The sequence below is a fragment of the Xenopus tropicalis genome, chromosome 6, assembly GCF_000004195.4.
Source record: "Xenopus tropicalis strain Nigerian chromosome 6, UCB_Xtro_10.0, whole genome shotgun sequence".
In the NCBI taxonomy this organism is placed as follows: domain Eukaryota; kingdom Metazoa; phylum Chordata; class Amphibia; order Anura; family Pipidae; genus Xenopus; species Xenopus tropicalis.
In genome coordinates this window covers 38,671,207-38,698,627 of record NC_030682.2, presented here as the reverse complement: position 1 = coordinate 38,698,627, position 27,421 = coordinate 38,671,207, and the positions used below count along the sequence as shown (strand labels likewise).

General features: G+C 39.4%; 1 protein-coding gene across 2 annotated transcripts in view; it reads left to right on the top strand.

Moving 5' to 3' along the window:
* Positions 1-4,744, top strand: part of tmem196 (transmembrane protein 196) — a 32,543-nt gene extending 27,799 nt beyond the window's left edge. The window contains 1 exon segment of one of the 2 annotated variants that reach the window (NM_001102979.1): positions 4,132-4,744. In NM_001102979.1, coding sequence (NP_001096449.1) covers positions 4,132-4,188 — 57 coding nt within the window. In that variant the 3' untranslated portion in view covers positions 4,189-4,744. 2 annotated transcript variants of the gene reach the window in all.
* The last annotated feature ends 22,677 nt before the right edge of the window (positions 4,745-27,421 follow it).

The window sequence follows — 27,421 nt, the reverse complement described above, 5'->3', positions numbered from 1 at the left end:
TGCCGATCAATATCCGATCAGCTATACACACTTGTTCTTTAATATCCGCTCAAAGGAAAACTAAATTATTGAAAAACAATTTGAAATAATGTATATTTTCCATGTATTTTTTTTTAAAACTTCCCAAAATATATTTCTCTTAGTCAGTGTTACTAAAGGAATCATAAAGTGGCTCAGCTAAAATTCAGCGTGAGGAGCAGAGTACATTGTCCACCCGGTTTCTCCTAAGTAAGCACTTTAGCATTTGTGTCCTGGGCTAAAACTAATGCCCCATTATGTATAATAAAATATAGAGAAATTCCTATAATTCCTACGCTGACATTTATGTTATATCTTTGCACAGACAGACATTAGGCCATGCCCATGAATGATGCCCCAAGAGCTTATTATTATTATTAACACTTATTTATAAAGTGCCAACATATTCCGCAGCACTGTACTATAAGTGGGTTTCATACATTGGACATACAGAGTAACATATAACGCAACTAATAACCGATACAAGAGGTAAAAAGAGCCCTGCCCAAAAGAGCTTACAATCTACAAGGAGAGAGGGTTGAGACACAAGGTGTGGGAATGGGCAAGTTTAGAGTTAAGCAAGGTGAGAGATGTGGCACAGGTTATTGCTTTCAGCAGCACACTGAGGTTATGTTAAGCTAAATTAGGCTAAGCTCTAAATAAATGCATTTTTAGAGATCTTTTGAAGGCAGAGAGATTGGGAGAAATCTGACAGATTGTGGGAGCGAATTCCAGAGAAGGGGGGCAGCCCTTGCAAAGTCTTGAATGCGAGCGTGTGAGGGGGGAATGAGAGAGGAGTTGGGGAGCAGGTCCAGTGTTGGACTGGGACCCCAAGGGCCCACCAGAAAACCTTATACCATAGGCCCCCTCTCCAAACTATTTTTCCTCCTTTCCTCGCCCAACCTCTTTATTCTCCTAGTCTCTTTTATTTACTGTACATGCTAGCATCTATTCTTCCATCTATTTCTCCTCTTCATTTCCATTTATAAATAGGTAATGACCATATAGCAGGCCATTTGGTAAAGGGCAGGAGGGCCCACTGACACCTGGGCCCACCGGGAGATTTCCTGGTATCCTGGTGGGCCAGTCCGACACAGCACACTTCACTCAGTGAAAAAAAGGATTAGGACAAAGCATGAAGGCAATACATAGTCATGGTGGCTAGGGAAGAGATACGGAGATAGAGCCCTGGGGGGAGAGTTCAATGCAGAACAAATAGAAAACTCAGAGGGATTCCACAAGAAAACAGACGACTACATAAGCAACTGCACAATGCACAAACAAATCTTAAACACCTAAGGGAGAGTGCCAGGGGATTTAGAGAGAGCTCACTAATAGGTAAGGGAAAGACACAACAGAAAGTGTCTAGGAAAGTGTAAGAATGGTAATTTTCCATAAAGAGAACAGTTTTGTGTTGGAAAGATGGCATGCATAAACAATCATTTATGTAATCAACACGTCTATATTACTAGTGGAATATGAGGCCATACAGAAGTTTTTAAAATGCAAAGTTCATGGCAAACAGGACACCTTTCTGCTCAAAAAGATGCTCCAAAAATAAAAGCAAACAGTATAAGAACAGTACATAATGACATTCATGATGTATACAGTAGACTTCTAGGTAGAAAAGTGGTTCTCATTTTTTATACAGTTATCAGACTTGGAAATTCAACTACACAAAGGCCAAACAGCCCCCCCCCAGCCCACTAAATAGTGACTGTCTATGGCATCTTACAGCAGCCCCCCTGGCATTTGGCAGAATCCACAGATTGCCAGTCCAGGCCTGGAGGAAGCAGACCCTGCTGTTATGGGGTGGGGGAGGTTGGAGGGACAGGAGGCCCAGACCACGGGGTCTGCTTCCTTTGTTGTTGCATATGTTATGAAAATTCAGATACTGGAGGTCATTTGGGGTAGAAGAAGTTTATTTATCATGGATTCCGTGTGATTCTAAGAATGACTGAGTCAGAATAATCAAAGGACTGGGAGGGTTTTTATACCCTCGTACAAACACACATTATACCAAGGCTCTGCAGAAGTTTAGGGAGTTAAAGGAAAACTATACTACAGAATGAATACTTAATCATTAACACTGCTGAGGCTCTGTGCTGGACCCACTCTTGGTTCCTCCACTGCATTTACCAGATAACTCATCTAGAGGATTTTTTCACGCATGATGATGTAACATATCTGGAAACCATTATTCTTTTTATAAAAACATGTATTTGGTATATTGAAGCCAATAAAAGACAAACCATACTATATGAACTGTATAAATATGAATCTAGTAATCAACTACCCCCTGGGCCCAAGTTGTTTGTAATGGAGTAGGGATAAACATGAAGTATATGGTAAACAGATAGAGGCTCATTTATCAAAATTCAAGCTTGCATTTTTCTCTTGATTTGAAAAAAATGCAGTGAAAAATGGATGCAAAATATACTTGATATTCTTAAAAGAAAAACTATACCCCCAGAATAAACACTTAACCAACAGATAGTTTATATTACGTTAAGTGACCTATTAAAGAATCTTGACAAACTGGAATATATATATCAGTAAATATTGCCCTTTTACATCCTTTCCCTTGAGCCACCATTTTGTAATGATCTGTGTGCCCTCAGAGATCACCTGACAGGAAATAATGTAGCTCTAACTGTAACAGGAAGTAGTGTGGGAGTAAAAGGCAGAACTCTGTCCATTTATTGGCTGATGAGACCCAGCATGTATGTGTGCCTTGGCTTGTTTGTGTGCACTGTAAATCCTATGATCCCAGGAGATGGCCCTTAATTCTTAAAATGGCAATTTTCTATTTAGGAATACCCAAAGGTACATACTAGTAAAAAAATATTTTTATGAAAATGGTTTATTTAGATGAACAGGGTTTTACATATGAGCTTGTTTATACAATATATTTGTGTAAGCGTATGGTAATTTAGATGCTGATGTTTACCATAAACCACATCATATATCACCCAGGCATGAGCTCTCGCTTTCAGAGTGGAGGCCAGGGTGTTGTGTGACTATAACTCTCAATAAAATGGGCGCCAGTGGTTATTGAAGGTTATTGAAGGAACGATTTTTTTACATAGCGACATTGGAGTAATAACAGGTACAACGTGCAGGTATTTAGCATCTCACAGGTCAGGCAGTACTCACGACAATTGGTCACATTGACTATCTCCCCGCAGGGCACAATAAGTTACCCCCAGCTTTCAGGTTATGCGCTTCCATTGGAACCTAGGCAATTCACTATCTAGGCCTAAGTCTGTACACTAGTAACCCTACTCTGGGCAGCAGTACACCCGGGATAATAATACCTCTACAATCCTTGTTGAAGCCAGAAGCTCCTGACTAGCTAGCCCTAACTATCTGTCACACCTAGTGTGACCTATAACAAGAGTTGTCTGATCTGTCTGGGCCTACCTGGTACCCAGGTTCCACTCAATCTCCTCCCACCTGCTTGTTCAGGTGGAGAGCTTTCACAAAAATGGCCTCCTGCCACATGGCTGCTAAGCCTTTTATACTTTATCACAGTGCCACCTTATGGCCAAACTGTGAACTGCAAAGGGTCATGCTATGACCCATTAAAAGGGACTTACTTCCTATTATTTTAAGGACCCTTTATAGCTGTCCAAATAACTAGGGGACTGCCAGTGAGAAAAGGGCACAATTTACCAATCCCCTACATTTGTACAGAGACCTACATTGTTTGGAGGTATAGTTTTCCCTTAACTGTAGGGTACAGCCAAGCCTTGGGAATGAAAAGGAAGTCTCAGGGGGGTTGTGCTTGCAGCTGGGCTCTACAACAGTAAAAAAAAAATAACACAGTACACAGTAACTGATAAGAGCCCCTCTGAAGATGTAACCAGGATTGCAGGGGTACTTTGAGGATGTGCTATTCTGAATCAGGCCCCTCCAAAGATCATTTTGGGGGGAGCCCAGTGCAGAGTAGTTATGCCACTGGTGCAGATAGAGGTTCCTGTATTAATAAAAAGTACATTATTCCTGCCTATGGTTATCATGATGAAAAAAAAATGTATTATTAATTGGCAGAATGTAATTTAACTAATATCTACTATACTGTTCCCAATCCTACTGTGTTTCTTTTTTCAGGACACAGAAAATATTACCAATGGAGGAGGACCTCTTGCATTAAACGGGAGAGTTTAAACAAAGATCTTCATGCATAGGAGCAACGGCAAACAGCAATGTTTAATATAGAACTCTAGTATTAGAATCACCAAATAATACTTCAGACAAAGCTACTACTCCCTTTAGTTCCTAGCATTTTAAGCTTTACAACTATCAGGATGAATTCCACAAGAACCCCCTGCCACTATTCCATATTCCAATAACATTTAAGGACTTCAAAATTACGCACAAAATTATTTTTGAAAAGCATGTTAGGCTAAAGTAACAAAGACCTGTGTAACCTTCAATAAGCAAAGAAATGCGATTATAAAGGTTATGTCTTTCGTTCTCGCGGCATCCTATGCTAAGAATGCTGTAGGAAACTAAACACTGTATAAATGTCAGAATACTGTATATATCTTCAGGTTGGGAATGAGGTACTGTATATTTTGTAAAACAAGATAAGGATTGTTGCAATACTGCTACAGATCGCATTGTATTTCTCGATCTGCTGGATAAATATTTTTTTGTTATTTATGCAATATAAAAAGAACAGATGCATTTTATGTAAAAAATAAAATTGTTTTTTTGAAAATCGATTACTTGTATTTGTAATTTGCCCCCAAAAATAGAGTTGGGTAAATTTCTGTCTTTTTCCATCTTTGTCTAGTTTTTAGGAATATTTTACTAAGCCTTTGTATAAAAGGGATCTTTGAATACTGCTGATAATTTTTGCTTTATAGACAATATAATGAGAGGGACTCTTGGGCACTTGGCATCACACTTATACAGAGTTTGCACTCATTTCTATTTATTCCCCATCTAAAATGCTGTTTTGGAAGCAGTTTGTTTATTTTGTATCATTTTTCATGGCTCACCATTTTCTTGAGGCTGCTAATTGATGGTTTATAAACGCATCAGCAGCAACAACAAACATTAGTGCCCCCACTATATAGACAGTCTTTCTGACTGTTTCTGAATTTAAAGGCAAATTAAAGAGGCATATGGATGAATATATGTGAATATAATCAGAATTAACTTAAACTGCCCATGTAATAAACATTGTATGTCCATAGCCTTCTATAGGATTGCACATTTCAGTGCGTTGTTTCCTGGTTTATCCTACAGGCCAGTTGGATCAAATTTTTATAAAATTCTAAATCCCTGCAGGATTCTCAGTTTAAAAAGTGCAGCAAATTGGTGAGTTGGTATCTAGAGAATGAAGGCTCACTGCAGGCATGACAGTGACAGTGCATAGAAACTCACATTGGTGACCAATCCCCAACAGGGAAAATTGCCCCTCACTACTTTATTAGCTGCAGCTTGTGTTATGAAGTTATTAACTGGTACTGGTTATCGTGTTGCTCAATATTCTTATGTACCTTTAAGGAATAATCCCAGGAGTACTGCCGAATTGGCATTAAAGCCAGTCTGTATAGCAGCGTCTTGTTAAATAAATGTCTCCTTTATGGTGTATCTGTGCCCCAAACCAATTTAAAGGGGCACTCTGGCTTTCAAACCAAAAGTTGTTAAATAGACCCACAAAACACAGATCCCCTAATATACCTATCACTGTAATCTGTTTCTTCAAAAAGTATGAATAAACACTTGCTGAAATCCAGCTGCAAAACTGTTCTTCTCTTTCTGCATCACTTGAAATCCTGGCAGGGGAGAAGGGACTAAAACATTGATGTTAAAAATTGTAACAACTTCTCAACAGCTTACAGACACCATGCAGGAACTATATAACCCAAATGCATTGCACTGTGATGTTTCTTTCCTTAATGACATCATGTGTACTGGGAATTGTGGGATTTGGAGGATGCAGGCTGAATGCAGGCTGAGGACAGTCAACTACTGTTACATTTTATTTGAACACTGTGCAGGCCCTGAGTATCTAAGATGGGAGTTGTAGTTTATATTTAGTGTTAATACTGGTCTCTGGGAAATAGCATGCAGGTGTAATTTATAGAGAATAGACATGTTCATAGCATTCAGCAGCTAATATTGTAAAATAAACAGGAAGTGCATGGATCATTCTATTTTGTTATTGAAAAAAGATAAATGTCAGGTCATTGCATGAGAAGAGCAGCATCTATAATAAGCTTGTCTTACTGTGCGTATCGATGTGTAATTATGCATGCACAGTGCTCACAGGAGACCTTTGTGGTTGGGAAAAATGATTTCCAACATTCTTTGAAGATATTTTCCTTCTCGTAGAATAATATTTGTGAAAACCGCACCATATCCTTGTTTTCATGAGGAAAACACGCTTACTGCATTTCATCGGGCCTGCAAGAAATATCAGATTGCCTACTAGTAAATAAATATCCCTCAGGCGGGGGATTTTCATGGGAAAGTGAGCCTGCGCTTCTGGAAAAGAAGGATGTTAAAGTTGCAGTAGGCACATAAATTACATTCTCCAGAGTGCAGATACTATGAGCTCACAAGCTGGATATCATCCCGCCTCTTGTATCTGCTCATACCTTTTGGTCAGGTTCTTAATGCTTGCGTCCAACTATCCACACTGATTCTTTCCCACAAAACAAACAGATCCTAACAAATCTTTAAGGCTATAAAGAAAATAGAAAAAGCACACAAAACAAGAAAAACATTTCTCATAAGGGAGAACTTAGCTTGAATAAAGAAGTAGGGAAGAAATGTTGTACATTATGTTTTGGGTTTCTGTAGTATCCCAAGCAGCCCTTAACCAATGAATATCTGTGCCTCCATAGCTGCCATCAGTTGCTCCCCATCTTCTTTTCTGCTGATTCACTGCACATGAGGTTCAGTGTTGAAAAGTACAAAGTTATGCACTTTGGTAGAAATAATATAAATGTGAGCTGTTCACTAAATGGTAGTGTATTAGGGGTAGGGCTGCCACCTGTCCGGTTTTGTCTGGGTCAAAACCTCCTGCCCGGTTTTCCAATTAGGCTGCATCATAGTCCCACCCAGTAATGTCAGTACCCCGCCCTATGACATCACAGTCCCACCTCTACCCCACCCCCGTGATGTAACCACCCCCTGCCCGGTGAAAATAGTGGTGGCAACCCTAGTTCCTTAATTGAGAAGAATATGGGGATTTTTGCAGATAGCAGCTTGTCTAATTCCAGGCAATGAGTATGCAGTGCAGTTTTGGGCTCCAGTCCTTAAGAAGGATATTAATGAGCTGGAGAGAGTGCAGAGACGTGCAACTAAACTGGTAAAGGGGATGGAAGATTTAAACTATGTCAAGGTTGGGTTTGTTTTCTCTAGAAAAAAGGCGCTTGCGAGGGGACATGATTACTCTGTACAAGTACATTAGAGGGGATTATAGGGGGATAGGGGGTGTTCTTTTTTCCCATAAAAATGATCAACGCACCAGAGGCCACCCCATTAGATTAGAGGAAAGGAGCTTCCATTTGAAGCAGCGTAGGTGGTTTTTCACGGTGAGGGCAGTGAGGTTGGGGAATGCCCTTCCTAGAGATGCGGTAATGGCAGATTCTGTTAATGCCTATAAGAGGGGCCTGGATGAGTTCTTGAAAAAGCATAGTATCCAAGGCTATTGTGATATGTGTGTGCCGGATTAACTTGGAAGGTTGAACTTGATGGACCTGCTGTCACTTACCTAAGTTTAGGGACTGACTCACAATATATTGTATCTATATAGTATATAAATGTCACACTATAAGGCTAATTAGTAAATTATTTAGATTACTAGTACATGGCAGCTAGGAAATCAGTTTGCATTAGAATTTAATAATCAGCTCTGTAGCATCAGCTTATATGACAGGCCAGTCTCATTTTCTGCTTAACAACCCCTAAGCTTAGCTTCTTTACAGCTGCTCGGAGAAGGGCAGTTTATATTATAGCACATGTAGTATTGTGAGATTGTGAGATAGGGTATTTAGTAAAGGCAGCCTGAGTCCCACCAACGAGGAAGTGGGCGAGGGTTAATGATTAGGAGTGGGTCCTCATGGGTTTAGAACCCATGGGTCCACTGTGGGGACTGAACCTATGAGAAGGAGAATAGAACACTTGCCTCAGAATCCTGTTATCCTGGATGGAAGAGAAGTTGCTCTAAATGACATCCATGTATATCACAGGATCAACTGCCAGTGTAAAGTATGAGTCAGTGTAAAGAAAGGAATTACTGCCCATTGTGAGCAAAAAGTTTGTCTTCAATATTAACAAATGGTACATGAATCTAATGATAAATGCAATCAGAACCAACAGTGCAGAGAATACCAAAGTCAAAACCCATACCCATAGTCTGAAAAATAAATTACATTTTTTAAACAAATTATACCTCTTTAAGCAAATATCCTTTGGATCCTGTTGCTAGCACACAGAAAATGTGAGGAATGCAATATGTATTTAACTCTTTGTGAATGTTCCAAATTGTAACTGCTCAGTTGACCCAGCATACAGCCTGTCACTCAAACAGATTATAGGTATCGGATGTATTATCCAGAATGCTTGGGACCTGGGGCTTTCTGGATAAGGAATATTTCTGTAATTTGGATCTCCAAGTCTATTAAAAAATAATGTAAACATTAAATAAACCCAACAGGATTATTTTGCCACCAATGGATGAGTTAATTATTTCTTATTTGGGATCAAATACAAGGGACTGTTTTATTAATATAGAGAAAAAGGAATAATTTTTTCAAAAAATTGATTAAAATGCAGTCTATGGGATATGGCCTTGCTATAATATGGAGCTTTCTGGATAATGGGTTTTGAGATAATGGATCCTATACCTGTACCAAAAATACCAGTGCCAATGCTCAGGGCAGCATGCCAAGGGTCCTTATATAAAATATAGGGGTCCGGAGCACTTGCAAACACCCCCCACTAGACAAGCCAATTACAGAATTTCCCAAAGAGTTTCAGGTAACTGAGCATATACATAAATAAACCCTGACATTTATTATATAAATTATTGTAAATCCTGAGCAATACAGAATCACTGAAATTCAGGCGGGTAGGCAGAAAACAATTTTCACATGGAGTGAAAATAGCATAAAGATTCTTGAAAAAAAAACTGTCTCTCACTAAATACAAAGTAATTGGCAGTTTGTTAAAGGTACAGTGAAATCTGTAAACTGATGGCATTGTGTATTGTGAAGTAACAGCAGCACAAACAGCAAAAGACATTGTCTCTGAGATTCCAGTTTTTTGAAATATTTATTCTGCCAACATCGAGTCAACATCTCAGCCAGGTTGTTAGTGATTAGCTATTTGTACTCTTTACTGAAAATATTGTGTTTCCTGCCTCATAGAAACATATACTGTACAGCATTTCTAGGGTCTCGTCAGTTTCACATTTTCTAAAACTATATCATCTGTATCAGCTGGCTGTGGAACTGTCACTGTATTAAAAAAAAAGTGCTTACAGGAAAAACAGCCCAGGCCATATAACATATTTTACATTCTATCAAGTAATTAAAATGTATTTCCATCATCAAATGACTTGTTTTTATCTTACTCCGGGTAGCTCATTAAAGGGGTTTGAATGATGAAATGATAGTTAATAGATTAGAACTAAGGAATTATTTATGGCCTAACAATCTCCCCCAACATGTTCCTCAACAAAAAGGCATATTGTCCTAGCAAACAGAGACCCAGCTGGCATTGCCTTACAGGTACAACAAGCGCTAGTGCTCAGAAATGTACATTCATAATGCCGTGCTAAATATAAAAGTGTTGATTGCATCAAAAACTGGTAAGAATTCTGCCATTTGAATATAAAGGAATGCTGACCCTTGTCATGGGAGCGTTGCTGTGCCAGCATGCTATGTTATCTAATCCAAGTGTTTGTCAGCAAGAACAAAACAGCATACGGCTCACAGCAGTGTCCGCAGTCCTATCGATAGGCACATGTGATATATTATGATATCTTTTGATTTAAGTGTATATTGATGCATCCTTTCATTCTCTATAAAAACTGTCAAACTGCATTTGTTGTTAAAAGAAATTCTGAATATTTGAAAATGGTTTTTGTAGAGAGTAAAAATCATACAGTTATATTTCAATTTGTAAATAAATCACAAATCCCAGCTGTGCTCTGAATCATAAAATTTTTAAATGTTGAATAAACAATAACAGATATTGTACTGGAGCTGTTACAGCCTAGGCAGGGCCAGACTGGGGAGTCCAGGGTCTCCCAGGAACCCGACTTTAAGGGCCCTCTGTGCGAACTGAAAGGCTGCCCCCCCACCAAGCTTGCACTGCATGTGTCAATAGCAGCATGCTTTTTTCCTAAATTTTGTGCTGACATTAGGTCCAGCCGGTGGTAAGGGGGTGGTCCATTAGGAAGAGTGCACCTGGGTCGGCTGAGCCCATGAATGCCGGGGCCAAATGCATTTTTTTAGAGGTACAGGAAGTCAGTGGCAAATGAAGTCAACAGGCTACTGACCCCTTGCATTGTACCTAATAGGTAGATCAGGGGTCCCCAATCTTTCTGTCAGGAATTCAAAAATAACTACTTGCTTTGGGGACACTGAGAGCAACATCCAAGGGGATGGTGAGCAATATGTTTTTCACGAGCCACTGGTTGGGGATCACTGAGGTAGATGGTCAAAAGACATTAATGGTCATTTACTTACTGCATTGCAGCATGCAACGTGTAATTTTGGATGCAATTACTGTGTAATTGTGTAAGCAAGTGTAGACAATGCTTCAAAATGGATGCAGTTGCGCTTGCACTTAACCAGAAATTGGACACAATTGCAAAGAACATTTTCTGGTTGATTTTGTCATTCAGCACGAAAGTGGTAGGTCTGCCTGATTCTTCTGATGCAACTGCACTGTGAGGATTGACACAGGCCACTGTGGGAATTCTGGAGCTATAAGTGACAGTATCTACGGTACTTCCACTGGAGCCTGCGCAACAGACACAAAAGCGATCCATTTGGAACAGGAGGCATCGGCGCTGTGCACAACTATGAAGAAGTGCATAGAGAGCATGCTGACAAAAGTATCTTTTTTTTATCGGAACTGACATGTGTAAAGTAAATGAGCCCCATTGTCACTAATCTTCCCTCGATGTCACTCACACTTGAATGGAAAGACATCCAATTAACTCTATTAAATGTAAAAGCCCTGCGTACATACTCATGTCATGCTAAATTTGACTAGGATTTACTGCAATTTGAAGCTGAGAGCGAGATTTATCAGTCTGTAAAACCGTTGCTCTGAATTTGCTAAGCAGCAACGCTGTACAGCTAACGGGTTCCGGCAGCTTTACTTGGTCACTCGCCCTGTATCTGCAAAGATTTGCTGAGACATGGACTTCATAAAATAAAACAGTCATTCTTTCATAAATTTCTTATCTAAGCAAATATTTCAAAATATTGACCTTATTAGGTAGAGCCAAACATCAGAAGATATTCTTCTAGAACTGTCACAAGTAATATCCTAGCATCGCCATCTTCAGGCTTCAGCTTTTTACATCAGAAGTGCTTATGCTGCTATTTTAAGGTATAACTGTCAAGAAAATCAAATTTTAATTGGTTGTGAGAAATGTTAACATATACATTTGTAATTGAACTTTTGTAATATTTTTAGACTATAAAGAGAAAAGTGAAGCTTTGATTAACACTGTCCCTGTCTAGGAGTTTGTCTGGTTTTGTAGGTGTCACAGAGAACTTGATTTTCTCATAGCATTCTCATTATGTGATATTATTTTGGGGACAGAATAATTGCAAATACCTGCACTTCCTGTGCTATCACATTCAATAGAATAGGAACCACAGGAGGCTATCAAAGGGAGCATTTAAGCTGGGTGAAATGCGACAGACTGTAAAGCCATACACTATAAGATTCACTTGTTCGTTCGCCAGATGAGTGGATCATTCCCCTGATATACCCACAATGGCAATAAGAGCCTTCAGAGCGAGGACTGCATTGATGATCCCCAATTTCGATGGGAAAATCAAATCTGCCTGATTGACATCTGCCCAATTTTCATCCAGATATTGGTTGGGTAGAGCCATCGAAGGGCCCCATACAAGGGTAGAAAAGCCTGTGTATGGCCACCTTAAAAAGCATATTTTTAGTGCTACATTTTGTGCACATTTTTTAGAGACATATAATGTTTTTAAATGCGACCTGTGAATGAAGTGCTGAATGTTGAGAATTTAAAGTCAATCAAAAATGTCACTTTTCTAGAGCTCTTCCTTTAGTGTTGTTTCTGGTAAATGCTGAAAGTTGCAGTTGAACGGCATGAAACGCCCAGGCTAGTAGCATACTTAAAAAAGAAAAACATTAACATTTTATGCATTTTCTCGAAATGACTTAAGGAGAGCACTTTTAATCTATATACCATTCCACTAATACAAGGATTTTCAGTTCATGTACAGAATATCAGCATAATTGGAAACAATTTAAAGCAGATGTTTCTGCTTTTATAAGAATTTATTTAAAAATGTTAGACATTTCAGCTTTATTCCTTTAAGCTTAAATGACAAATATACTGTACATCAATGCAACAGACTAATTGACAATCACTGTGGCATCTTCTCCTCTTTCTTCTTTCTTTTTAATCATTGTCTACTGAGTGCAAATATCATCAAACTACTACAAGTGAACATCACATTTCTCTATGATACTAGTGCTGAAGGGCCCCCTGATGAAAGTATAACATTCCAATAAGAAAATCAGGGAATGTGAAACCTGTAAACATTGCCTTATGGAAGGAAGAGGCAGAAGACACACCTGTACAGGCCCTAAACATCACACTTGCTGATAGTCCTGTAGCCCAAAAGCAAGATAAGTTATTGTAAGGATCCCACCACAAACGTATGTATCTAACAGCTAAAAGGCAGCACTGTGCAATATGTGGGGAAATAACTGCAGTCTCACAGAAAGTATTTATTCAAATTGGAGACAAACATCACAGGTGATGTTGCCCATAGAAAGTGACCAGATATTAACTTTTGTTTTCAAACTTGTTTATCTAATTGCTGATTGGTTGCTATCAACATTACTGGGGATGTTTGTATTCAATGTAATACCCCCCCAAATGTGTCTGGATAGTTTATCTCTTACTAGTCTACAGGGTCTACATCTTCTTTCAGAACATTGACATTGTGGACTCCCAAAGGTGTGACCCAAAAAGCAATATTGTGCCAGTCATACACTTTCATACAATTAAAAGGAATTCCAATTAATCATTAACACTGCTGAGTCTCTGTCCTCGACCCACTGTCAGTTCCTCCACTGCATTTAACAGATAACTCATCTAGAGGATTTATTGTGATTCCATCATGTATGATGATGTAACATATCTGGAAACCATCATTCTTTTTATAAAAGCATGTATTTAGTATATTGAAGCCAATAAAAGATGATATATGAACTATATAAATAGAAATCTAGTAATCAACTACCCCCTGGGTCCAGTTCCTTTGTAATGGAGTAGTGATAAACATGAAGTATATGGTAAACAGTTAGAGGCTCATTTATCAAAATTCGAGCTTGCATTTTTTTCCTGATTTGAAAAAAAAACAACCCACAAATGCAAATATACTTGATATTCTTAAAGGAAAACTATACCCCCAGAATAAATACTTAACCAAGAGATAATTTATATTATGTTAAGTGACCGATTAAAGAATCTCGCCATACTTGAATATATATATCAGTAAATATTGCCCTTTTACATCCTTTCCCTTGAGCCGCCATTTAGTGATGGGCTGTGTGCTCCCTCAGAGATCACATGACCAGAAATAATGCAGCTCTAACTGTAACAGGAAGTAGTGTGGATGCAAAAGGCAGAACTCTGTCCATTCATTGGCTGATGGGGCCTAGCATGTATGTGTGCCTTGGCTTGTTTGTGTGCACTGGGAATCCTATGATTCTTTCGAGAGGAAAATTTGCAGTTCACAAATTTCGTAGTTATTTTTTTCACATCTGTGTTTATTTCATGAACTCAAATTTTGAAAAATCTACCCCTTCGTAACCCTTTGATCATATATTTACAATCTCAAATTTAGATCAAAAGGAAAGGGTTTTATACTCTAAACCTTCGTTATCATAATATTTATAATATGACAATTCTGCTTAGTTACTATGGAAAATATAGATTTCACTTTTTCAGATTAACCCTTTAAGTGCCAGCCGAATTCGTCATTTCGGTTCCCCCCAGTGCCAGACGTTTTTTAAGCATTTTGTACTCATTCACTTTAACAATGTTTTTTGGTAGGAAAACCTCCACGAAACTAGGGAAATTATATATCGTTTTTTTCGTCACTAATTGGGCTTCGACATACATACCAAATTTTATAACTTTTCTGGAGATATGATGTGTATTTTGGGTGAAATATGTAAAAAAAAAAATAAAATTATGAAAAATTTCTGTATATTTTGAGGTTTTTTTCCATAGAAAAGTTAATTTTACTCACTTTTTTTTATTGTTTGTAAAAGCCCTGATACTCCCAATTCCAACGATACCAAATATGTGGTGGTACCCCACAGTTCCTGTCCAGAAGTAACCCCCAAACTAAGGCAATACTTAGTACAATATCACACCAGAACAAAGCAGAAAAGCGCTTGTAACAGTTAATGCAGCATAACTTATATGTAAATCTAAAATATCCCCTCATGTTTGGTATCTTTAGAAACTACAGACCTTCAGGTTTCTAGGTGCAATGTAGTTTTCACTCAAAAGCCAAATACCTTTTGTCAGTGCATTGTGAAATTTGGAACTTTTTATGACATTTTTTTTTTTTTTCTAAAACGTAAACTTGGACGCATGATCAAATGTGGATTTGACAAAAAAAAATCTCATAAAAATTTTCTAACAAAGGCATATTTGAAAGACAAACTTCTCCTGAATAAAATGATGCCCCATATGTATGGGTGCACATAAAGACATGGGCACCAAACACTCCAAAGCAGGGGCAATGCACAAGGGCAATTACAGCTAAAAATGTGGGGGCTGCGCTCTATGTGCACTTCCTGCAGTTTTTCAGTGTTAACCCCCCCTACCTGTGAAATAACCCCCACAAACTATATATTTCTGAAAAGTGCACACCTTCAGCTATTCAGAGACACCACTCTTCTCTTTCTACATGGAAAATTGTGGCCGCAGTCCCTTGCAGAAGTCAGCGCTTTGGTCAGAAATCAAGGAAAAACTAGATACAAACCTAGATTTCTCCCCAAAATCTCCATGGCAACTACCAAAAACTTACTAACCATCAATCTGCAAGTTCCCCTGAATAAAACGATACCCCATATGTATGGGTGCACATAAAGACGTGGCCACCAAATGCCCCAAAACAGGGGCAATGCATAAGGGCAATTTCAGTTGAAATTTTGGGGGCTGCGCTCTATGTGCACTACCTGCAGTTTTTCAGTGTTAACCCCCCCTACCTGTGAGATAACCCCCACAATCTATATATTTACGAAAAGTGCACACCTTCAGCTATTCAGAGACACCACTCTTCTCTTTCTACATGGAAAATTGTGGCCGCAGTCCCTTGCAGAAGTTAGCGCTTTGGTCAGAAATCAAGGAAAAACTAGATACAAACCTAGATTTCTCCCCAAAATCTCCATGGCAACTACCAAAAACTTACTAACCATCAATCTGCAAGTTCCCCTGAATAAAACGATACCCCATATGTATGGGTGCACATAAAGACGTGGCCACCAAATGCCCCAAAACAGGGGCAATGCATAAGGGCAATTTCAGTTGAAATTTTGGGGGCTGCGCTCTATGTGCACTACCTGCAGTTTTTCAGTGATAACCCCCCCTACCTGTGAGATAACCCCCACAATCTATATATTTACGAAAAGTGCACACCTTCAGCTATTCAGAGACACCACTCTTCTCTTTCTACATGGAAAATTGTGGCCGCAGTCCCTTGCAGAAGTCAGCGCTTTGGTCAGAAATCAAGGAAAAACCAGATACAACCCTAGATTTTGGTCAGAAATCAAGGAAAAACCAGATAAAAACCTAGATTTCTCCCCAAAATCTCCATGGCAACTACCAAAAACTTACTAAACCTCAATTTGCAAGTTCCCCTGAATAAAACGATACCCCATATGTATGGGTGCACATAAAGACGTGGCCACCAAATGCCCCAAAACAGGGGCAATGCATAAGGGCAATTTCAGTTGAAATTTTGGGGGCTGCGCTCTATGTGCACTACCTGCAGTTTTTCAGTGTTAACCCCCCCTACCTGTGAAATAACCCCCGCAAACTATATATTTCTGAAAAGTGCACACCTTCAGCTATTCAGAGACGCCACTCTCCTCTTTCTACATGGAAAATTGTGGCCGCAGTCCCTTGCAGAAGTTAGCGCTTTGGTCAGAAATCAAGGAAAAACCAGATACAAACCTAGATTTCTCCCCAAAATCTCCATGGCAACTACCAAAAACTTACTAACCATCAATCTGCAAGTTCCCCTGAATAAAACGATACCCCATATGTATGGGTGCACATAAAGACGTGGCCACCAAATGCCCCAAAACAGGGGCAATGCATAAGGGGAATTTCAGTTGAAATTTTGGGGGCTGCGCTCTATGTGCACTACCTGCAGTTTTTCAGTGATAACCCCCCCTACCTGTGAGATACCCCCACAATCTATATATTTACGAAAAGTGCACACCTTCAGCTATTCAGAGACACCACTCTTCTCTTTCTACATGGAAAATTGTGGCCGCAGTCCCTTGCAGAAGTCAGCGCTTTGGTCAGAAATCAAGGAAAAACCAGATACAACACTAGATTTTGGTCAGAAATCAAGGAAAAACCAGATAAAAACCTAGATTTCTCCCCAAAATCTCCATGGCAACTACCAAAAACTTACTAAACCTCAATTTGCAAGTTCCCCTGAATAAAACGATACCCCATATGTATGGGTGCACATAAAGACGTGGCCACCAAATGCCCCCAAACAGGGGCAATGCATAAGGGGGGGCTGTGCTCTATCTGCAGTTATTTAGTCTAAACACCCCCATACCTGTGAAATAACCCCCGCAAACTATATATTTCTGAAAAGTGCACACCTTCAGCTATTCAGAGACGCCACTCTCCTCTTTCTACATGGAAAATTGTGGCCGCAGTCCCTTGCAGAAGTTAGCGCTTTGGTCAGAAATCAAGGAAAAACCAGATACAAACCTAGATTTCTCCCCAAAATCTCCATGGCAACTACCAAAAACTTACTAACCATCAATCTGCAAGTTCCCCTGAATAAAACGATACCCCATATGTATGGGTGCACATAAAGACGTGGCCACCAAATGCCCCCAAACAGGGGCAATGCATAAGGGCAATTTCAGTTGAAATTTTGGGGGCTGCGCTCTATGTGCACTACCTGCAGTTTTTCAGTGTTAACCCCCCCTACCTGTGAGATAACCCCCACAATCTATATATTTACGAAAAGTGCACACCTTCAGCTATTCAGAGACGCCACTCTTCTCTTTCTACATGGAAAATTGTGGCCGCAGTCCCTTGCAGAAGTCAGCGCTTTGGTCAGAAATCAAGGAAAAACCAGATACAAACCTAGATTTTGGTCAGAAATCAAGGAAAAACCAGATAAAAAACCTAGATTTCTCCCCAAAATCTCCATGGCAACTACCAAAAACTTACTAAACCTCAATTTGCAAGTTCCCCTGAATAAAACGATACCCCATATGTATGGGTGCACATAAAGACGTGGCCACCAAATGCCCCCAAACAGGGGCAATGCATAAGGGGGGGCTGTGCTCTATCTGCAGTTATTTAGTCTAAACACCCCCATACCTGTGAAATAACCCCCGCAAACTATATATTTCTGAAAAGTGCACACCTTCAGCTATTCAGAGACGCCACTCTCCTCTTTCTACATGGAAAATTGTGGCCGCAGTCCCTTGCAGAAGTTAGCGCTTTGGTCAGAAATCAAGGAAAAACCAGATACAAACCTAGATTTCTCCCCAAAATCTCCATGGCAACTACCAAAAACTTACTAACCATCAATCTGCAAGTTCCCCTGAATAAAACGATACCCCATATGTATGGGTGCACATAAAGACGTGGCCACCAAATGCCCCCAAACAGGGGCAATGCATAAGGGCAATTTCAGTTGAAATTTTGGGGGCTGCGCTCTATGTGCACTACCTGCAGTTTTTCAGTGTTAACCCCCCCTACCTGTGAGATAACCCCCACAATCTATATATTTACGAAAAGTGCACACCTTCAGCTATTCAGAGACGCCACTCTTCTCTTTCTACATGGAAAATTGTGGCCGTAGTCCCTTGCAGAAGTCAGCGCTTTGGTCAGAAATCAAGGAAAAACCAGATACAAACCTAGATTTTGGTCAGAAATCAAGGAAAAACCAGATAAAAAACCTAGATTTCTCCCCAAAATCTCCATGGCAACTACCAAAAACTTACTAAACCTCAATTTGCAAGTTCCCCTGAATAAAACGATACCCCATATGTATGGGTGCACATAAAGACGTGGCCACCAAATGCCCCCAAACAGGGGCAATGCATAAGGGCAATTTCAGTTGAAATTTTGGGGGCTGCGCTCTATGTGCACTACCTGCAGTTTTTCAGTGTTAACCCCCCCTACCTGTGAGATAACCCCCACAATCTATATATTTACGAAAAGTGCACACCTTCAGCTATTCAGAGACGCCACTCTTCTCTTTCTACATGGAAAATTGTGGCCGCAGTCCCTTGCAGAAGTCAGCGCTTTGGTCAGAAATCAAGGAAAAACCAGATACAAACCTAGATTTTGGTCAGAAATCAAGGAAAAACCAGATAAAAAACCTAGATTTCTCCCCAAAATCTCCATGGCAACTACCAAAAACTTACTAACCATCAATCTGCAAGTTCCCCTGAATAAAACGATACCTATGTCTGGTTGCACATAAGTACATGGCCGCCAAACCTGAAAATGCATAATATTGGGGCTGCACTCTATGCACCCCTTTTTTTTTTGCCTGCACCCGAATGAATGGGATACGCTCGGGTGCAGGCACATGTAGCCGATATACGCATGAAAACGCGTGAGAATGCAAAGTCTCGCGTTTTCATGCGTATATCGGCTACACGTGCCTGCACCCGAGCGTATCCCATTCATTCGGGTGCAGGAACAAGTAGCAGGCGTAGGGCTGAATTTTCGGCAAGCGTTTTTCCACTTGCTGAAAAAAAACTAACAGAACAATCTTAGCACCTCTGGACCTTTCTAGAACAACTGAAATCAAATGGAATAAAACCACTAAAAGCAATCAAAGAACAATAGTTGCAATGAAATCGGTAAGAGCCCTGGATCCACCAATGTCACTGCAAAAGCAACCTTTTTGGGGGCACTAAACACACAATAAAGAACAATGCAAAGATAAAACACCGTAAAATCCAATAAAACCACCTAAACCAACAGAAGAACAATAATTGCAATGAAATCGGTGGTCAGAGCCCTGGATCCACCAACGTCACTGCAAATTCAGCACCCAATAGCAATACAAAAAGTTACAGTGCAATAGAATAATTCAAAAACAGAAATCAATTATGAAAATGCCAAAAAAACACTAAAATGCAACCAAATAAATCAGATAATTATAGAGCAAGATCAGAAATAAAGTTTTAGTAAAAAAAAAGACTGCCAAAGAAAGCAAAGACAGAAAGAAAAGAAAAGAAAGAAAGAAAAAAAAAAAAAAAAAAAAAAAAAAAGTGTAAGTGTAAGTGTGTGTGTAAGTGTCTGTGTGTGCTTGGGAAAGTTGTAAATAAGTGTGTATGTGTACAAAAGTGTAATAATGACAAAGATAGAAGAAAAAATGCAAAAAAAAAAAAAAAAAAATTTTTTAGACAGTTGAGATAGAAATAAGCAAAATAAACAGTGGTAGAGAGTTGTAGTTCAGCTTACCCAAGGCAGGCAGACGATCAGGGGCGATCAGGGGCGATCAATCCAGCAGGAAGGCAGCAGGGGAGCTCCATCTTGTCCAAAGTGCGCAGCAGGAGTGAGGGAGCCGACAGTAGGCGGCGCTATTTAAAGGGACAGCAGTGGACACGTCATCAACGCGTGTCCACTGCTGTCATTGGCTGGCGACGCGATCGGTGCGGCTGGGGGACCCGGATCGGTATGTATGTGCTGCTCTGCTCGTTGCCTAGGGGGATCTGAGGGGTTTACAAGCGCTGCGCTGCTTTAAAAGCGAGCGCAGCGCTTGTAAACCCGACAGTGCCATTGGACGTAGATTCTACGTCCCATGGCACTTTGGTCCCTTGGTACCTGGGACGTAGAATCTACGTCCCTTGGCACTTAAAGGGTTAATAGTTTGTGTTTTTTGTTGACTTTAAATTATAATTAGTAAAATCATTTTAAATAATTTGTTTGTCACTTAACCCTTTCACTGCCAGCCGTTTTGAGCAAAGTGGAACTTCTACTGCCAGCCAGTTTTTGAACATTTTGCACTGTTTGACTTTAGGGGCTTTTCCTTGGGGGGAATTTTAGTTTACCCAGGAAAACTATATATTGTTTTTTTCGGGACATCCTAAGCTTTCAAAATATGGTGGAATGTTTGTGTAATTCCAATTCTGTAACAAGATATAGGCTTCTAAATGTCTAAAAAAAATTTCAAAAAATATTTTCCATAATATAAACACATACACCAGAAACAAAAATTATTTTATGCACTAAAATACACCTGATTTGGAAAGTCCCATGTCTCCTGAACGTGCCAATACCAAATATATATAGTTTTATGGCGATTTCTCACTTGTATAGGTCAAAAACTCCCAGCAGTACACTAACAAATTTCCAAAGCACTGCTCCAGAAAGCTGCATACTTTAGATTTCAAGGACAAAAATTCCACTAACAGAAGGTTTATCCCATAAAATTGTACATTTTTGGAAGGAACAGATTCTGGGGAATCCAGAATAGGCACAACTGTCTGTATACTCCAAACTATCAAGTTGCAATGCTTTCCTAAAGTTATTGGTTTTTATCAAAACTTGTGATTTTTTTTAAAAATCGCTTCAAAGCTTCCAGTCTATAGTATCTTATCTCCTACAGGTCATAAAGTAACCAAATAAAACACCCTAAATATGAACGCCAGGGGTCCCCTGAACAGTTTGATGCCCAATATGTATAGGTTTAGCTAAGTATGTGGCATGTAGGGGCCCCAATGTGAACATACCCCCATATGATCTATCATTTCTGTCATTTCAGCTCCTGCAAAATCAATACATTTACATCATTATATGTGGGATAAAGCTAGTAAAAAGTACGCTCACCCCAGAAAGCCATATATTTTTGGAAAGTACACATTCCCCCGAATCTAAAATGGGTACCCATGTCTTTCTACTCCAAAGTACCAAGTCGCAAAGCTTTCCTAAAGTTGGCAATTTTGATAATATTTCCATAAATCCTCTCAAAGCTTCCAATTTGCAGCATCTAATCTCCCATGTATCATTAGGTACCAAGATAAAACACCCTGAACTTGAACGCCAGGGGTCCACTGAACAGTATGATGCCCAATATGTTTAGGTTTACCTAAGTATGTGGCATGTAGGGGCCCCAATATGAACATACCCCCATATGATCCGTCATTTCTGTCATTTCAGCTTCTGCAAAATCAACACATTTACATCATTTTATGTGGGATAAAGCTACAAAAAAGTACGCTCACCCCAGAAAGCCATATATTTTTGGAAAGTACACATCCCCCCGAATCTATAATGGGTACCCGTGTCTTTCTACTCCAAAGAACCAAGCCGCAAAGCATTTCTAAAGTTAGCAATTTTGATGACAATTTCAAAAATCCCCTCAAAGCTTCCATTTTGCAGCATCTTATCTCCTACATAGTGTTAGGTACCAAGGTAAAACACCCTAAATTTGAACGCCAGGGATTCACTGAATAGTTTGATGCCCAATATGTTTAGTTTTACCTAAGTATGTGGCATGTAGGGGCCCCAATATGAACATACCCCCATATGATCTGTCATTTCTGTCATTTCAGCTTCTGCAAAATCAACACATTTACATCATTTTGTGTGGGATAACGCTACAAAAAAGTAAGCTCACCCCAGAAAGCCATATATTTTTGGAAAGTACACATCCCCCCGAATCTATAATGGGTACCCGTGTCTTTCTACTCCAAAGAACCAAGTCGCAAAGCTTTCCTAAAGTTGGCAATTTTGATAATATTAATATTTCCAAAAATCCTCTCAAAGCTTCCAGTTTGCAGCATCTAATCTCCCATGTATCATTAGGTACCAAGATAAAACACCCTGAACTTGAACGCCAGGGGTCCACTGAACAGTATGATGCCCAATATGTTTAGGTTTACCTAAGTATGTGGCATGTAGGGGCCCCAATATGAACCTACTCCCATATGATCCGTCATTTCTGTCATTTCAGCTTCTGCAAAATCAACACATTTACATCATTATATGTGGGATAATGCTACAAAAAAGTACGCTCACCCCAGAAAGTCATATATTTTTGGAAAGTACACATTCCCCGAACTCTAAAATGGGTACCCATGTATTTCTACTCCAAAGTACCAAGCCGCAAAGGTTTCCTAAGTTTGCCAATTTTATGACATTTCCAAAAATCACCTCAAAACTTCCAATATGCAGCATCTTATTTTTTATAGGTGATCAGGTACCAAGATAAATCACCCTAAATATGAAGCCCAGAGGTCTACTGAACAGTTTGATGCCCATTGTACATAGGTCTATCAAAGCACATGACACTTAGAGACCCAAAAATATACCTTGTGCACACTAATTTCATGGCTTACCTTTACCTAATTCATAAACACATGGCAGTTTTATTTGGGATAGAAACTGCAGAAATGTAGGGTAACCCCTGAAAACCATATATTTTTGGAAAGTACACGTTCAGACAAATCCAACATGGGTAAAGAGTCCTTTCTACACAAAAGTATCAATCTGCAAAGCTTTCCTAAAGCTAGTGGTTTCTATGACATTTCAGAAAATCGCCTAAAAATGTTGCAATTTGCCGCATTTATCTCACACAATTTCTTGCCTACAAAAAGGAAAATCACCCCAACTAGGAACACCTAAGGTCTACTGAACAGTTTGATGCCCTATATGCATAGATTTACTAAACTATGCGGAGTACAGGGGCCCCCAAATAAGAATAGTGCATATTCATTTTCATGAATGACGCTCCGACTCGTGCAGTTTTTGCACCCGGTATGTGTATTATGTGCCATAAGAACCCCTAACAGTACAGAAACCCTAGAAAACCATACATTTTCTGAAAGTACACATTCTGACAAAACAAAAATGGGTAAATACATCTTTCTACTGCAAACTACCAAACTACAAAGCTATGCTAAACAGAACGGTTTTTATGACATTTCTGAAAATCGTCACAAAGCTTGCATTTTACCTCATTATGTACCCCCACAATTTGTAACGTATAAACATAAAACACTCTAAATATGAATGCCAGGGGTCTACTGAACAGTTTGATAGCCTATATTCATAGATTTACTAAACTATGCGGAGTACAGGGGCACCCAAATGAAAATAGTGCATATGAGTTTTCACTAATGACGCTCCGGCTCGTGCAGTTTTTGCACCCGGTATGTGTATTATGTGCCATAAGAACCCCTAACAGTACAGAAACCCTAGAAAACCATACATTTTCTGAAAGTACACATTCTGACAAAACAAAAATGGGTAAATACATCTTTCTACTGCAAACTACCAAACTACAAAGCTATGCTAAACAGAACGGTTTTTATAACATTTCTGAAAATCGTCACAAAGCTTGCATTTTGCCCCATTATGTACCCCACATTTCATAACGTACCAACCTAAAACACCCTAAATTTGAACACCAGGGGTCTACTGAACAATTTTATGCCCAATATGCATAGATTTACTAAACTATGTGGGGCACAGAGGAAGCCAAATTGAAATACAGCAGACAAAATGTCCATGTGCTAGACAAGTAACAAAGAACAATATGAAATGCAGTAAAATCGCTAAAATCCCCCCCCCAAAAAACTAAAATCAATGTTTTTTTTTTTTCCTAGTGATATCTGCAATAGAATCACAGTTTGAGTATTCTGGCTTGGGCAAATTAGGTTTACAGACAAAGTAAAGCAAACAACAACTATGCATAACTGAAAATGCAATAAAATGGCACCAAAATCACAGAAAATGTAATTAAAAACACCAAAATAATACACAAAAGGTATTGCGCAGTGTGGTTAGCGAATACACTATCCGCAATGGCAATAAAACATTTTTTTTAGGCAAGAAAAAAAATTACAAAAGTGAGTGAGTGAGTAAGTGAGTGTGTACACATGGCAAAATGTGTTTTGTGTGCATGTGTGTGCAAGTAACTGTGAGTGTAATAAGTGCTATGAATGTGTGAAAATGTATGTGTGTGTGTGTAAGTGTGAGTATAAGTGTGTATTAGTGTAATATGTGTGTGTATGTGTGTAAGTAGCACATACCTGGGGTCCATGGAGCTGCAGATCGCTGGAATCGCTGGAGATCGCTGGAGATCAGACGCAGGCAGAAGATGCAGGCACAGCAGCAGGAACGGTGAGTAACAGGAAGCAGGGGGGGCGGAGGGGGGTGCGCAGGAAGGAAGGGAGAGAGGAGAAAAAGTCTGGCACGTAGAATATACGTGCCCGACTTTTTCTAAGGGGCCCCTGGGCGATCCCGCCCCAGGGGCCTCTAGTAACCCCCCTCTGCGCGTTGTCTAGGGGGTTCCTTACCTTCCGCTTGTTCTCTGCGCTCGGACTAAGCAGCGAGCGCAGAGAACAAGCGAAAGGTAAATAAAACGTAGCTCCTACGTGCTGGGCATTCAACGCCTTTTTATAGCAGCACGTAGGAGCTACGTGCGTGGCAGCCAAAGGGTTAAAAGGCACCTATCAGCTAAAAATTGTTTCCCTCACCAGAAGTGTGGGGCTTACAGAGCAAATTAGCAAAAAACAATAGTATTTTTCTAAGTCCCCTGTTGAATGCTCTGGCCCCTGCACTGTGTGTGACAGCTCCCAGTGTGGGCAGCCATGTTGGCCCACACATATGATGCACATAAATAACACATTTCCTAGCTTGCTTGTAATGAACTTGTAAATAGATTGGTTGCTGCATCCCCCGATGCTATGCCAAATGCATTTGCAGAATGAGCTGGAACACTCAATTATTATATGGGGGCAAGTGCCCCCACTAGAAGCTGTCCGGTAGTGAAGGGGCCAGAAGGATCAATAGAAGAAAAACTTTTGTTTACCCCCATCTGAAGGCTCTGTTAGCCCAAAGCTTTGGTGGGGGAAGCAATTTTTAGTTGATCATTAAGGCAGGGATTGAAGCGGGGAACTCGCGTCCATGTCTGAGTTTGTGCTACACTAATATCTATTAGAAAACTCAACAAACCTACTTCTGGTTTCACTCATTGTGACATTCTTCTCAGAAAACCACATTTTCTATTTTTTTGCTGAACCAAAAACGTAGAATTACATAATTTCTCAGTATGAGGTCGCTTTGTGCCTTTGGCAAATTTACAAATGCCGTTATTATTACTAATAATATTGTGATATTATTTGATCATTAAAATGCTTGACTCAGTAAAATATCACATTACACTCAAGGTATTCAAAAAATTTCAAAATCAAATGCAGATGCAGTAATAGAAATGAAAAAGAATTGCTTTATGCTTTGAAACAATGCGCCTCTTCTACTTTCCGAATTCATTTAATCTTCTGCAGTGATTAAAGCTAATACCAAAATGAGTGTTTCCCTTCAGCTTATTTCTTTGTATCTTCCCTAGCTTGATAGGACAATCAAGGGAATGATTAGAACTTCCTGGGGCGGGAAGGGAGAATACACGCAGGCACTCACGTAGCCTCAGTCTTAAAGCATGAACCTCAGAAGGATGACAAGAGTCAGAGAGGGAGAAGCTCACACAAAAGAAAATAAGGCTAAGCACTGAGAGCTGCTCTCATTAACCCATTTTAGTTCCTAAGCACCAACATAGATTCATCCAGTTACCCTTGATGTTACAATGGGCATAAGTACAGTCACAGTGCATTTTAAAAAGACATGTCTAATGCTGTGCATTACATGCTTTGGTTCTCAAACCTAGCCTTGGACTTCCGGCAACTTTTCTGGGCTTATTTATCCATTTTCGAGTTTGTGAATTCAAGTTTGTTTTTCTAGATTGATTAAAATTGCATATCGAATAATCCCATATTTATTTAAAAAGAAAACTTGTTTGAATATAAAAACCCAATTAACTAGATTTTTTTGAGTCTAAAACTCCAAAAAATATTGCCTAACTTTGCCTAGGGCAACTTCCATTGATTTCTGTAGACACTCGCAAGCTTTTAGGCAGTGAATTTTTACATTAGAGTTTTTTGTACTTAATAAATACCAGACATTTGAGTTTTTGAACCATAATTCGAGATCAAGTTATTTTAGCACAAAAAACTCAAATTGCAAAAAAAAAAAGACAAATTCAAATGCTGATAAAGCACCCCCATCATTTATTGTGGCTGCCTACCAGGGGCGCTGGTGCCAACTCGCCTGAGGCAGCAGCAGCCAGTAAGTTACCAGGGGTGGCAAAAAGCCACTCCCAGTAACTTAAAGAGCCGAAATTCCAATTTTTAAAGCAGAATTTCAGCTCCTCTAGAGAGGAGAGCGCTATTGGGTGGTCATCAACTAAAACACAGACACTGTTGGTGCAACAGATTTAAAAAAACTGGTTGAATTTAATTAGATTAGAAAAATGTATCTCCTGCTTCAGTTCAAGAGGCCCCAAAAGGGGTTAATTATCAAAAATTGAGTTTGTGAGGTTTTTTTGTTGATTTGAGAAAAAACATGAAGAAAAAATGGAAATGCAAATTCTTGTGCAAGAAATTAATAAAACCTTGAATAGCTGGGATTTATTAAAGAAAAAGTCAACAAAAAGTCGCCCGAAAAGCCTTGGGAAGTAAAAGCTGGAGAGTTTCTAAAGAAGTCAATGGGAATACTCATTAACAACTTTAATCATTTATTTGCTTTTTCCAGTTTATTAAAATGAAGGGAACACTGTCAATCTCACTGGAATGCAACTTTTTCCACTACAAAACGTGGACGTGACTATTTGGTTTGAGTTGTGTAAGCTAGCGTTCAAATGGAAAAAAAAGCATGAAAAGTGGATGGTAACTGGCTATTCAGCATTTCACAATTTTCTGGATAACTGAGTTCCCTAATAATATATCATTTGCCTCTACCTGATATTTTGACCAATAGTAGGCTTTTTATTTTTATTAAAACTATATGGTGGATCAAAAGCATAATAAAATAAAAACAAAAAAAAAATAGTGTTTCGGT